Here is a 14,692-nt window from a genome sequence, read left to right on the forward strand (position 1 = left end):
AAAAAAAAAAGAAAGAAAAGAAAAAAAAAAGTGCTGCAGCAAGGTTTTCTTGCTAGTTTTATGAAATATAGTTCACATCCCATAATATTCAGCCTTTTAAACAATTCACTGTTTCTGTGTATATTCACAAGGTGTGGTATATTCACCACTATGTAATTCCAGAACATTTTTGTCACCTCCCAAAAGAAATCTCATATCATTAGCAGTCATTCCCCATTTTCCCCTCTCATCAGCCCCTGGCAATCACTAATCTACTTTCTGTTTCTATAGATTTGCCCATTCTGGACATTTTATATAAATTGGAATCATACAATTTGTGACCATTAGTGTCTGGCTTCTTTCACTTAGTATAATGTTTTCAAGACCCATGTATGTTGTGGTATGTATCAGAACTTCAATCCTTTTTATGGCTAAGTAATATTCCATTGTATGGATATAGCACTTTTTTCATCCATTCATCTGTTGATGGACATTTGGGTTGTTTTCACTTTTTGGTGACTGTGAATAATGATGCTTTGGACATCTGTGGACAAGTTCTTGTGGACATGTGTTTTGTTCAATTATTTTCCACAGAACCATTTTACATTCCCACCAGCAATGTATGCATGTTCCAATTTCCCTACAGCTTTCACAACCCTTGTTATCACCTTTTTTATTATAGCCACCCTAGTGTGAAGTGGCATCTCACTGGTTTTCATTAGCATGTCCCTAATGACTCATGATACTGAGCATCTTTTCATGTGTTTTGTGGCCATTTGTGTCTTTTCTCTAGAAACTGTGTATTTAAACTGTAGTATGTCCTTAAAGACAATTTCAGATTGTGGCTCTCCTCAATCTTTTTTAGCAAACTCAGGTTGAAGGTTCAGGCATTATCACCCAGTTAAGTTAGCTTACTTTTTTTTCAGTGTAGAAATCAATGTATAAATAAAAATGGGCTTATGTGATCCTTCTAAGAGATTATTTGTAGTTTCAACATGGCACACTGAGAGAGTAAGATGCTTTTTATTTCTGATTGTTCTCTAGGCCACCCATACACCCTGCAAAAGGAAAACTACAAGATTATGACAACTTCATCACGTGTATGCATGTGTGTGACTCACACTCAAAGATTCGCTACTTGAAACTCAGCCCGAAAGCGTCACTCTTCATCCCACTCATATTTCCTAGGTAACCAGAATAGCCAGATAAAGGAGCTGCACCTGCAGAGAAATCTAAATCCCACTTTCTCCCTGCCTGACATGCTCCCTTCTTGCCTGTGCTGTGAGGGGGTGAGAAGGACTGAAATGATTTGACAGAAAAAGACAGATGCCTTTATTACCAGTATTAAAGTATGTTTTTAGTCACCCTCATGGGTGGCTGCGATTTCTGGGTAACATAAGGCCCTCCTAACTAATTATGAAAGTTTTCCTTTTTTAATTTGGGCAGTCATAACAACACAGACATGTCCATTTAAATAAAAAGGTCACCCTGATAAATGAGTAGATGCTGTTACTTGAAACTTTTCTCATCACCATATTAAAAAAAAAATAACAGTTAAAAGTATTGTAACTCTACATACACAGTAGACAGCTCTGAGACAGAAATGCAAACCCTCCAGCAGCATATCAGGAAGCAGGCAAGGATACACGTGTCTTGGACTGAGAGTCAAGAGACCCATTCGCTTTCCACAGCTCCTCTAAGCTCCCTGCATAACCTCGGAGAAGACAGTGATGAAAATGGTGAAGCCTCCGTTTCCAGAGATCCCATGGGCCCTCTGAAGTGTTTGATGAACACTTTATGGAACATAATTTAGTTATCTTATCCCCAAATTTAACTCTTAACTATATAAATGGATAAAGAGAACACACTACTGGATTTCTATTGATCACCAGACCCTCTTTGGCAAAGGCTGACAAGGAGATGAGCAGACACTAAAATTCATTTCAGGCCACAGAGAGGAAGGGAAAAGCCTGCCCACGGAGAGTGGCCCAGCTTGTGCAAGGACTTGCATCACTCGTTGTCTGCCGATGTGAGAATGTGAATGAACAACAGATGTTCCATCGTCTCTTCCAGGCCATGAAGAAATGTACAGACGGGAAAAAAAACCATTTTCCCTAAAGGAAGCCTGCTGGACAACAAAGCAGAGTTCAGGTGTCCTGGAATTTAAATCCTTGACTTCGCCTGATGCTGCCTCCCACGTGTTGGTAATTTTAGGCTCATTATTTGATCTGCAATCTCCTAACATGGGATTGATCCAAATGGGGTTTATGTTCAATTGTTTACTAAAGCTGCCGCCTTCTTTCATTGTTAGTGTCCACACTGATGGCCAAGAAGCAGTTTTTACAGATTTTAAGCAAAATTAAAGCAAATTAATAACTAAGAGTAAGACTCTTTCCCTCAAAACCCATGGACTGGCAGACTGAAGAAAGAATCCAGGCAGTGATAAGTACGACTATGACATACATGGCCCACACTTTCATCTGGACCTATATCCCAGAGAAACAGAACCCCTTTCAATCTGGGGCCAGCCAAGCTAGATATTTCATAATTACAGATGCAAATTCAACACCCATCCCACATGCTCTTAACTGTGGCTAGAAATAAATAAGAGCAGCGACAGCAGGCAATGTCTACAAACGTTGTATGTATGATCTCGCTTACTCAAGATAACAGCCCTATGATGGAGGGCCTGAGAAAAATCCGGCTTAGAGAAATTAATTTGCCCAAGGTTGCTGCTTGGATCCAAACCAGGACACGCACTGCCTTTGCTCATAATGTCTCCATAACCTGCCCACCATGGTAGCCACTAGCCTCACATAGCTACTGAGCACCTGAAATGTGGCTAAGCAGGACTGAAGAACTGTAATTTAAGTAGCCACGCACAGCTATTTCCTACAGTATTGAACAGGAAAGCTCTACAGTATGAAGGCTAAATGTGCACATGACTTTATGATCAGAGCCGTTAGTATTACTATCACAAGTAACTTTAATTAGAGGAGACTGGCAGTGATTATGAGTACGAAGGCAGACAGTTTAGCATAACAGCTTGTAGAATAGGTCCTATCTAGGTTTGAGTACCAACTCTGCAAGTAACTAGCCATGTGGTATGGGCCACTACTTAACCTCTCTAAATCTTAGTTCTTCATCTATAAGAAGAGATCTACACTATCGTACTGTAGAAGGTTATTGTCAGAATTAGATAAAGTATTAGAGAATTTAGTGACCTGAAATATCCTAAGTGCTCAATAAACGTGCCAGTAATAACAACTAAATAATTACTGGTTTTTGGCCTTTTTAATATAGAAGTAATAAGAGTTGCAATTCCCAGAAAAGGCTACAATAAAGTTATTGTAATACCCACCTTGTAAATGTACCTTTTGAGCTTAAATGTTTTATTCTGAAATTAATTTAAATTTACAGCAAAGTTGCTAATACAAAGGACTCTAGTATAGCCTTTAACTAGATTCATCTGTTTTTAAAATCTTGCCACATTTGCTTTATTTTTCTCTCTATACAACATGTTTTTTTCCTGAATGAGCTGACCTTTTAGCTCTTAACCTTAAAGAGTATTGAGTATGTTTCCTAAGGATATTCTCTTACAGAAAAACAACAATTATCAAATTCGAGGAATATAACATTGATACAATATTTTAATCTATAGGCTCAATTATAATTTCACCCACTGTCCCCCTAATGTCTTTTATAGCAGCTGCCCCACTCCCTACCCAACAGGATCCAGCTCAGGATCACATGTGTCTTGTCTTTTTGTCTCCTTTAATCTGGAATGGCTCCCCTGCCTTTCTCTGTCTTTCATGACTGACACTTTTGAAGATTACAGGCCGGTTATCTTAAAGAATGTCATTCAATTTGGTTTAGTCAGCATTTCTTCATGATTAGATTCAGGTTATATGCATTTCTGGCAAAAATACTACAAAAGTGATGCTGTGTTCTCTCTCATTTATAGGCACACAACGTCCATCTGCCCCACATTGCTGATATGAATTTTAATCACTTGGTTAAGGTATCATGGGATATCCCCAATGTATATAGTCACTATTTTTTATGTGTAATTAATAAGCAATTTGTACAAAAGATATTTTAAGAATATCTAAATATACTATTTCCTGAACTCCCTCCATCTCTGCTAGATTTAGCATCTGTTAATAATTCTTACCTGGTCAACTTTTATTATGATGGTTGCAAAATGATCATTTTCTAACTCCTTTGCTCCTTCTATATTTACCAGCTGGCATTTTACTACAAAGATGAGCTTTTTCTTTTCTCCCTTTTACTCATTTATGTACTTACTATAATAATTGTATTGACTATGGATTCTTACATTATCCAACAAGAACCTTTGAGTTTTTAGAAGTACTCTTCAAATACAGGGGAAAGAAACTACAGATCTGGATTGGGAGTCATTAACTGGGCAAAGTTTATTCATGAGGCAAGAGGAAAACTATTAACTGGGGACTCCACTTGTTTTTGGATGCTTGTGGGCAAGAGAGGTTTAAGGCCTCAGGCGCTGCAGTTAGGACATTAGCCTGCAGCTCTCGCAATAGACAAATGTGAGTTACCACTACCAAGTTGCAGTATTGCTCATCATCAGACATGATATCATACCAAAAAAATTCCATCCAAACAACCCATCTATTTCTCCACAACTAGCAAACTTGAATGTTCTGGCAAACTCAAAGGGACATGATTTACAAATAGTAGGTAATATTTGGATCTTTCCACAAGAGCTGGGTTCCAGCTTGTTTTTTTAATAAAATACAAATGACTTCATTTTGGAGCTCACTGTGTCACTTTCTCAACAAACAGATCCTCAGATCAGGAATCAGGCCTGTGTTATATACAAATAGTATGGGTTCATGCATATTTATTTTGTGGTCAGGGACCACACACCCGGTAGCCAGTTACAATATTTACAGTGCTCCTGATGCCACAAGTGGGGTTTCAGAGCTGAAACCAAAGCTCAGGCCACACAGAGTATGACGACAGATCCTGCTCTAATGTGCGCACTAGACCCCAGGCTCTGCCCACAGAAGATGGGCAGGTGTGTCTGCTTTCTGTGAATGCTTATCTATGTTATCCAAATATCATTAAGCGCATCCTCCAAATTTAACACTCTTTGGACTCTGGCATTATTTCAATGAAAGTAAGCCGTTATTAAAAGTTTGGCAAAGTTTAAGGATTATTATACCCTTGTGCTAAAGATCAGTTTGGGGGAGGTTTAAGCACTTACCAAAAACAGTCTGGAGACCCCAGTGGCAAGTCTCTCTGTCTTCAGATGCCACACCAGGGGGTGTGGGGAGTTAAGCAGGAACACGACAGGCTTGTGGTGGATGTGGACTGAGGAGATGGGATTCAGGTGAAGTGTGACCTAGGAAGCAACAGAAAGAAGGTAGAAATCTTAGCCCTGGCTTTCCATGAAAATCACTCACAGCAGCCTCTGGAATACTTTTTTGCAACTCACTATCAACAGAAACAAGCTATAATCCAGCTCAGATCCTATGACTAAGATACATTAAGTTGAACCAGATGACATTGCCAATATTTGACCATTTTTTACTACAAAATGGCTACTTCGTATGGGTCAACCACACTAATCTCAACAAAAGCATGAATTAGCTCCCCGTCAAAGAACAAATAAACAGAACACATTTTTTTCTTTCGAAAAGTCAGCAAAGGTGGAATAAAAGTTACCTTCCCTTAGGCCTGCTTTAAGCTGTAGGTCAAATGACTAAGGTGAAAACTGGAAAACAAAATCCCCTGGGGGTGGGGTCATCCCTCTGGATCTCCAGAGAAACGACTTTCTTCTCCTCCAGGTAAGCTCCAACCTCCATAAAGTGAAATGGGTTCTGCCAAAGAAAAGTGCCAAAAGCTGAGAGAAAGGGGCTGCCAAGGGAGGCTGCCAGGGCTTTCGCTGTCTCAGCTTTTAGCTCGAAGGGCTTTTCCAAAGAAATGAAGCACAGAGGACACACAGAATAAAGAGTGATTGTATACAACCCCTGTCAAAAAAAAAAAAAAAACAGGGAAGAAAACCATGGGATGGATACAAAAACTGTAGCCAATTTTGACAGCAGATCAAGGACTACTGCAGGTCACCACTGTTGTCATTAACATCACCAAAAAGCACCTGTGAATGGAGCTGCAAGCCATGGACTCAACAAAGTCCTCTTGGCACACATGAACCCAGGGCAACATGAACATAGGAGAACAAAAGGATATATAAGGAAATATTGACTAGATACTTTCATACAGTCTGTCCATACTGGCTTTCCATACACAGTGGGGAGGCAAGACCCAAGCATCACATATTTAAACAGAGTGAACTCATCAAAGATAACCATAAAGTAGTAAGGGAGGGACAGGCCAAAAAAGGACTTAGGCTAGAAAGACACAGACTGAGTGACGCACTGGGAATAATAGTACATCTCAGCTAGAATTTTCATGAGGATGACATGGTCTAGATCCACAATCTGAGTCTACACAACCATCAGATACTAAATGCTGGACTACTTCACATTTTCCCAGTGGCTGTCAGCCCACTGTGATCTCAACATACTCCTACCTTTTTTTGTAGGGACCACTTATGACCAATGCCACTTATCATAGTATACTCTCAGGCCATTGATAAATAAGACACTCAACTTTCATTATCTTTCAAAACCCAGGTTTTTGCACATGGTAGGCACTCAGTAAATGTCAAAATAATGTTTTAATTCTCTGCTTTTCGGTGCCACAAAAATATTCTATGAATAACTTCCATCATCTTGTTCACTAACTTGAGTATGCATGTCTTAATTTCCAAAATGGACTATAGGCCAGGAGTTTGAGACCAACCTGGCCAGCCTGGAAAAACCCCATCTCTACTAAAAATACAAAAATAAATTAGCCGGGCATGGTAGCAGGCACCTGATACTCAGGTGGCTGAGACACAAGAATCGCTTGAACCCAGGAAGTGGAGGTTGCAGTGAGCCCAGATCATGCCACTGCACTCCAGCCTGGGCTACAGAGTGAGACTCTGTTTCAAAAACAAAAACAAAAACAAAAAACTGTGCTTAACATATACACGATAATACACTTGATCTTAGCCAAAAGTCTGGGAAGTAAGCATACACAACAATATTTAATTTATCACAGCAAATTCATATATTTATATGTTACCTAAAGGAGAAAAAAAGGTACAAAGGAATTTAGCTGGATAATTTGCAAAAAAAATTTTTAAAAATTTAAAAAAAGCAACATTCTAACTGTCATGAGCTATTTCTGCACACAGCTAGGATCATTTTTATATTTGGCATAAGCATAGTGCTAAATCAAAATACTAGATGAACAGTGACGTCAAGTACAGCTACAGCAAAGTAATGTGCTCCTTGGTTGTAAAGACTCTACCTCACAGCACACTTTGGAGATGCTGTCCGCATCTGGAAATAAACAGACTGATAGCCACTGAGAAGAAGAAGAGATGCTATAGAAACAGCAGAAGCAAAGATTCAAACTGTACTGAACAAAGAGACACACACACTATGGAGAATGAAGGAGGGATGAAATCATCATTTGTTCCAGAGTACCTGAAAACTGCAAAGCAACACTCTGACTGTCACTAACAGCATGTATCAGTAAAAGGTTTCTCTGTTTATTCCAAGACTATTTACTGAGTACCATAATGGCACAAAGAATAGTAATGTATATCTGCAGGGGCTGCATCAACTCTTCTTCTGAAGATTTTCTTTGCAGTACTTAGGCATACAATTCTTCTTAGAGCTCATAGATAAGCAGAAGTTTGGGTCAAATATATACTACAAAATACTAATAAGCATGTGTCTCAAATGAACAAGAATTTTTTATAAAAGCTCATGAAATGAGAAGAAAAAGATCTATGAGACAGATATTGGTGCTCAGGTCCAAAATTTTCCAGATGGTCAAAAGTGCTGAGGCCTGGCTCATATAATCAAGGAAAGATTTCTAGGAGCCACAGCCCTCAGCTTTCCTGGAAACAGCTCCCTCTTCAATATGTGGCAGTGTCTGGCCAAGATGAATCTCTGACTCTGGCACACGGGGTCCAGGCAGAGCCCCAAAAGCCATTTGGCAAAGAAGAATTCACACTACAATTGGGAAATTCAAAGAAAAATACCCAATAGTTTCTTTAAAAGATCATTTGGCAGGGACAATGAGTCCTGCAAGCACCCGCTCACCTAATCTCTCAGCAGCCTGTCTTTTCTAGGCTTCCCCTGCCTGAGTAAATCTTGCTGAAGGGAAGATAAAGGACAATCAAAACAACTAACAAAAGAACGATGGTATAAAAGCTTCCAGAGAGAACACACTGCAGTATCTCAAAGAATTCCTGGTTAAGTTGCCCAATTTCTCCCAGGTTGGAAGAAAAAAAGAAAAGAAAAGAAAAGAAAATCCTCCTTCAGATCAATTATAGCTCAGGGTAGACTACAGTTACAAATATAAGAACATCCTGAAGCTTTTGTGGTTACACTCTCCAGTGCTCATGGTCTAAAGGCCGAGCGGAGGCAGACTACAGCAAATAAATATCCCGTGAAGAAATGATACAAAGAGTATCCAGCAATCTCCAGCTTGGAAATCCAAACAGTAGTTTAAAGAGTTGACCATCAATCCTAAGTCAAATTTACACATAAAAATACAGGTTAACAGCTTTGTCTATGGGTTCATAAGTAATAACGAATCGAACACTGGGACCATGCGAGCTGTGAAGGCTGGTAAGCTAAAGGGGATGCAGCTCAAAGGAAGCAGCAATGACCAGTCTCGAAACCACTGGCTTCTTTGTAAATCTTTGGGAGTCATGGAGCATTTGAGAACTTAATGCATGTATGAACCCTCTCTTTATCAAACCAAACCAAACAAAAAACATCCACATCACACAAACTTTTGCAGACAATGTCAGGGAATTACATTCATTGCAGGGCCCATGAACTCCAGGTTAAGCACCCATCAACCCAGGTTAAGAACCCCATTGTAAAAGAGTAAGAAAATTCTAACAGCAACAACGGTAACAAAATGGCTCCATCTAATTAAACTACAAATTACACCTCTGGTCTTAAGATGTCATCCTTTCAGGAGAAGAACTAATAGATGAAGACTCGAAACTAAAAAAACTTTAACATGTAGTTTCTAGTGGAACCCATACTTTGACCACAACTGGTCCATGAAGCCTAATCCAAGAGTTCCTGTTCTAACCATGCTGGTCTCAAACAGTGCTGGATATTCGGTATTCCTTATGGTGTGAGAAAATGCAAGCAAATCTGATCTGCCACATCCCTTATGTAACACCATCCCTCATACATTGCTGATTCTTCCCCTAAATGGAAAAGAGCTCATTGGTCTAACCTGTTCTACAACATCTATTCATACTAGGTCTTCTGCGGTTATCTGTGCAACGCAACGAATATATAATTTTATAAAGAAATTCAAAGCAGATCTTCTGGGTGTTTTTCTGGGGAATCTGAACACAACTTGGACCAAAGTCAAGGACAACTCTAAGGAGCACAAAGCCTTTGAGTAGTAGAAAGACCACCTCCCTATCTCCCACTTGGGAAGCATGTCCTTGCTCACATTATCAGCAGAAAATAACAAGGACAATCTTTTCTGGACCTTGTTATAGTGAAGGCTTCTCAGTTCTCTAAAGATTATCTTTGATAAGCAAAAACTATCTATTGTCTCAAACTCTGTAAATTACCGGGGGAAACCCTACTTACTTTATGGAAAGATTCCTTATGAAAATTGTTTTGAATTTCCCAAGATTCATAATACAGACGCAAGGCATTTCTACCATAGACATTTTAGAATATGTATTAGTTAGACCCCCTACTTCAGGGGTTCATTAAAACAAACGAAAAAGCAAAGTGAGCAAGCAACTGATACGCTAGTCTAACAGCTGTCCAATTTTGCTAACGTGTCAGTGAGGTCCATTTCAACATTTCTGATTCTTAGAACAGCCCCTGTGGACCTGTGAAGCAATGAAGTCATCCAAAACACTACCAGGGAAACTCTTATTATCTAAAACCAGACCAAATAATTCTCTGAAATGGATGATTCAATAATCAGTTTACACTAAGATAAGAAAAGAACTCCAACAGCGTGCCTACAACCAAGACCCATAAAATCACATGCTGGTCTGTATATAGCCATCATCTGTCCCCTCTTCAGGGGTAAGGAGATATCCACTTGGCAACAATGTTAGTAGTAACTGAAAACATCCTGAATCTGGGTCTCCCAGCATCCACACTTTGCATGCACAAATGGAAAGGCATAAACCTATTTCAGGACACTAGGGTCCTACCCCTGAACTCAAATTTCACTGACATTTGGGCAATATGACTTTTAGGAACTCAAACCTGACCCCAGATGGATCTAAAATGTGCAACTGACTGCTAGGGGTGGGAACAGTATTTATTTAGTTGCTGCTGCAGTATTTAGTATATTCTGGTCTACAGAACCCCTACAGCTGATATTTTATTCACCATTGCTTGTCCTTCACCATTTGGGAATTGATATAAAAAGATTCCCTCAAAATATTTTTAGAGAACTGGATTTGGAGCTTTTAAATGTTTCCTTTTTTTTTCTTCTTTATATTTCTCTGAATTTCTAGAGGAATATTAATCAGTTGGTGCTGAATTCAAGAAATCTTGACATACACACATTCCCCTACACACACACCCAGGGTCCCCATCCTGACCTGGGGCACTCAACTGACCATTCTCCTTGGTCAAATGGTATCAAGCTCTTTCCCAATGGTTTTGTCTTGAAACCACTTAATGTGCTGAGATGGACACTGGCAGTTCATTTCAGGATTCATCGCCCCTCCCCCCAACAAGGACATGATTCAGGATTCCCTGAGAGCCTCTGAAAATAATCTAATATAACCACAAAAGAGACAAAAAAAAAAAAAAAAACTAAAATGAAAGTCTGAAGTGGGATGCAGAAATAAGCTCCGCTCCATATTTTGTATGCCCTGGAAAAATACTGGGAACTAAATTTGGGTTGGGGGTGGAGGGGCAAGAGCTCATATAAACAGAGGAGTATTTATGAAACTACAGGTCATGACCTTCTAAAGGGGTCCTGGGAGCCGTTGCAAAGAGATTCCAGAGACCCAGGCCCTTCCTTCCCAGAGCAGCCACAGCTCCCCCGGCTGCAGGGAAGAGAGGCAGGCAGAGTGGAGACCCTGATGTGTGGGTGGTTCCAGTGGAGGAACGCTGCTAGTGCCCTCAGGAGGCCACTACTGATGCAAGTCTGAGGACACAGACAGGCACTTTTCTATCATTCTTTGGCATTAAGATAGGTTGTGTGAACAGTGTACTGTATACATCACTAACACACTGCAGCCTTGCAGGATTCTGGCCTAAAGTGCACCACAGTGCTCCAGATGGACTTGTGGGTCCAGCTCACAATGCCATCTCCAGTAAAATCTTTCCCCCTCCCTCAGACAAAGCTGGAGCTCTCTCAGACAGCACTGGTGTTTCTACCTCTGCCTGGCACTATAATGATCTGTTTAGATCAAGCTTGTCCAACCCATGGCCACATGCTGCCCAGGATGGCTTTGAATGAGGCCCAACACAAATTTGTAAACTTTCTCAAAACATTATGAGATTTCTTTTGTGATTTCTTTCTTTTTCATTCATGAGTTATCATTACTGTTCATGTACTTTATGTGTGGGCCGAGACAATTCTTCTTCCAATGTGGCCCAGGGAAGCCAAAAGATCGGACGCCCTGGTTTGGATGTTTGTCTCCCCTGCCACTGTGTAAATTCCTCAGGTCATTCTCCAGGGGCAGAAACTGAGTCACACTCATTTCTGTATCCTTAGGCCTAGCACAGGGCCAGACATTTAGTAGGCAGTCAACAAGTTCTCTGAAAGAAGGAATAAAAGAAGGAACGAACAAAAGTTATTAATGAAATGTGACTAGAATAATAATTACAGAGTCATATTGTCCTGTTTTTCTGACCAGAAAAAGGGGGTCGGGGTATACATAGTAAACAGAACATTAACACATAGTCAAGAAAAGCAGATTCCAGCTACTGAAACAAATGACGGGGATGCTTCCTGGAAGGTATGCTGGACAGGACGTCAAGGCCACACCCAGGTTTTGTGGGACAAGCCACCCTAATCGTCATCCTCTCTGTGTGTAAGACAGCGTAGAATGGCACTCAGGCCATCCATGGGAACCACAAAAGGCAAAGAAAAGAAAATAGAAAATATTTGTTATCTTAAACAGTTACGCAAATAAAAACACGTAAAATGTAAAAAACCTTTGGAGTCTGTTTTCTTCTTTAGGGATAGACAACAAAGGTAAAATATTCTGAGCAAATGTTCCACTATCTTTTAGAGGCACAGAAATTTACATGGCTTTTCATGTAGGCAATTAAGTGTGTTAGAACGGTTAGAAATTAAAATTCTAGGCAAACTGAAGAAACTCAATATTTGCACATTGATTAAAATGGGGGGAAAGTTTGATTTATATATATATATTCCCCGTCACATTTAATAAATACATCCATTCAGATCACTTTATTTTTGTTTTTAACACTAATATGTAACCAAAGCCCCATATAACCGTTTACTATACAAATGTATTTCCCCTCAAGTTCTCCTTTTTGGAGACAAGATCTCACTCTGTCACCCAGACTGGAGTGCAGTTGCACAATTAGAGCTCACCGTAACCTTCAACTCCTCAAGCAATCTCCTGTCTTGGCCTCCCAAGTAGCTATAGCCACAGGCATAAACCACCATGCCCGGCTAATTTTTTTTTCTTTTTGGTAGAGACAGGGTCTTGCTATGTTGCCCAAGCTGATCTCAAATCCTGGTCCCAAGCAATCCTCCTACCTCAGCCTCTCAAAGTGCTGGGATTACAGGTGTGAGCCACACAGTACCTGGCCTAATTTCTACATTTTATAATGGGCTTCAAATTAGCTTTGCTACCTACCTGTTTAGTAAGCCAGTATTCTGACATGTATATGTCTTTACCAACAACAGAATCTTAGAATGGCCTGTGTGTCAGTACTGTGGTGTATCAAACTGCATAATAAAGAGAATCACTGGAGTGATCATTAGAAGCTGATTTACAAAATAAGCATAGCAGGAACTCAGTTCCCACAAAATCTGGGTACTGGAGTAATCATTCCATCTGCTACACGCAGTCATAGATGAAGCTGTCGTCACTGGGTTAACAAGAATTCTGGACAGAAAATAGAGTTATAATTAAGCATTAACATGCTGCTATTTGACTTACTTTCTTGTAACCAAAAGTCACATGCACTAGATTCTCACCATTTGCATCCCCATCACTCCTATAGATAGATAGGATGTCCGATGTTAGAATCCTAAGGGCTGTGTTAGAGAATTGCAGGAGCAAATCCTGAATTCCAACGGGACAGCTGACACCAACCAGTTTAAAGACCCCCACAAAGGAACCACCAAATCAGCATGAGAACACCGTTTCTTTATCTCCCTGTTCCATGACTTTACCCTGCACTCTTTGACCCATCAACATTCTCCATACTTCAGCCCACTCCAAAACCCTTAAAAATTCCAACTCCAAACTCCTGTGGGAGATGGATTTGAGTTTCCCCCAGTTCAGCAGCTGTACAATTAAACCTCTTTCTCTGCTGCAATCTGGTGTCTCAGTGTACTGACTTGCCACGCACATTGGACAATGAACTATAATGGCGGTAAGATCTCAGTAAGGATTTCTGTTTAAGCAGCATCTTAAAGTTAGTTAATTTGTAACAGCAAAAACAAACAAAAAACCCCACAAAATGCAGTTGATTCAGGTAGCGATTTAAGATGCTCTCAGCATCCAAGGATGGTATTTGGATTCCCCTGGGCTAAAGTACAATCTTAGAAAGTATATTAACCTGAAGCTGGTAAGGAATTCTTCAGGAGTACACTGTTACCTTGCTAGCAGAAATCTAGAGAGAAGTAATTACTGAGATATGAACATTCAAAAACACCACACTTGGATTATTGTTACAAACAGTGGTGGCAGCAATAGTGAAAACCATCATCATCATCATCATCTCCTAAGGAAAGACAATAGGTAGATCCATGGCTCCTGTTGAGAGTGCTGCTCTCATCAAAAGGAAGTGCTCTGCATAATTATCTAATTAATCCCATCTTAAAGGTAAAGAAATTGGTGTTCTTGCCAAAGTCAGAAGGCTAGAAAATGACAGTGCTGGAAGTAGAATGAATGTCTCTACCTGTCTCTCTCTCCCCCTACCTACTCACCCCCATCTTTAATCTTGGGTGTCAGCCTTGGGGCACAGAGGAGAATGGGAAGCTGCTCTATAGTAGTAAGAGGCAGGAACTATTTTACTGCTGGAAAATATATACAAACTCAGCAAAGTAAACTTCTCAATTCTTTCTGGAAGCAGGGAGAAATGCATTAATTACTGTTTTGTATTTTCACATTGGATCACAGAAAAAAAAAAAATGCCATACTCTTTAAGAAGACTTTGTGTTGGTCGGGCACAGTGGCTCACGCCTGTAATCCCAACACTTTGGGAGGCCAAGGCAGGAGGATCACCTGAGGTCAGGAGTTCAAGACCAGCCTGGCCAACATGGAGAAACCCTGTCTCTGTTAAAAATACAAAATGAGCCGAGTGTGGTGGCACATGCCTATAATCCCAGCTACTCGGGAGGCCGAGGCAAGAGAATCCCTTGAACCCAGGAGGCGGAAGTTGCG

At 40.2% G+C, this 14,692-nt stretch overlaps 1 protein-coding gene across 3 annotated transcripts in view; it reads right to left on the minus strand.

The window, feature by feature from the left end:
• The window catches only part of TGFBR3 (transforming growth factor, beta receptor III), a 245,589-nt gene that overhangs the window by 73,172 nt on the left and 157,725 nt on the right, over positions 1-14,692 (minus strand). For all 3 annotated transcript variants that reach the window (XM_011973436.1, XM_011973431.1, XM_011973443.1), the window contains one exon: positions 5,228-5,365. In XM_011973436.1, the coding sequence (XP_011828826.1) occupies positions 5,228-5,365 (138 nt within the window). The remainder of the gene's footprint in view (positions 1-5,227; positions 5,366-14,692) is intronic.

The sequence above is a fragment of the Mandrillus leucophaeus genome, unplaced genomic scaffold (assembly GCF_000951045.1).
Source record: "Mandrillus leucophaeus isolate KB7577 unplaced genomic scaffold, Mleu.le_1.0 Scaffold1001, whole genome shotgun sequence".
Lineage (NCBI taxonomy): Eukaryota > Metazoa > Chordata > Mammalia > Primates > Cercopithecidae > Mandrillus > Mandrillus leucophaeus.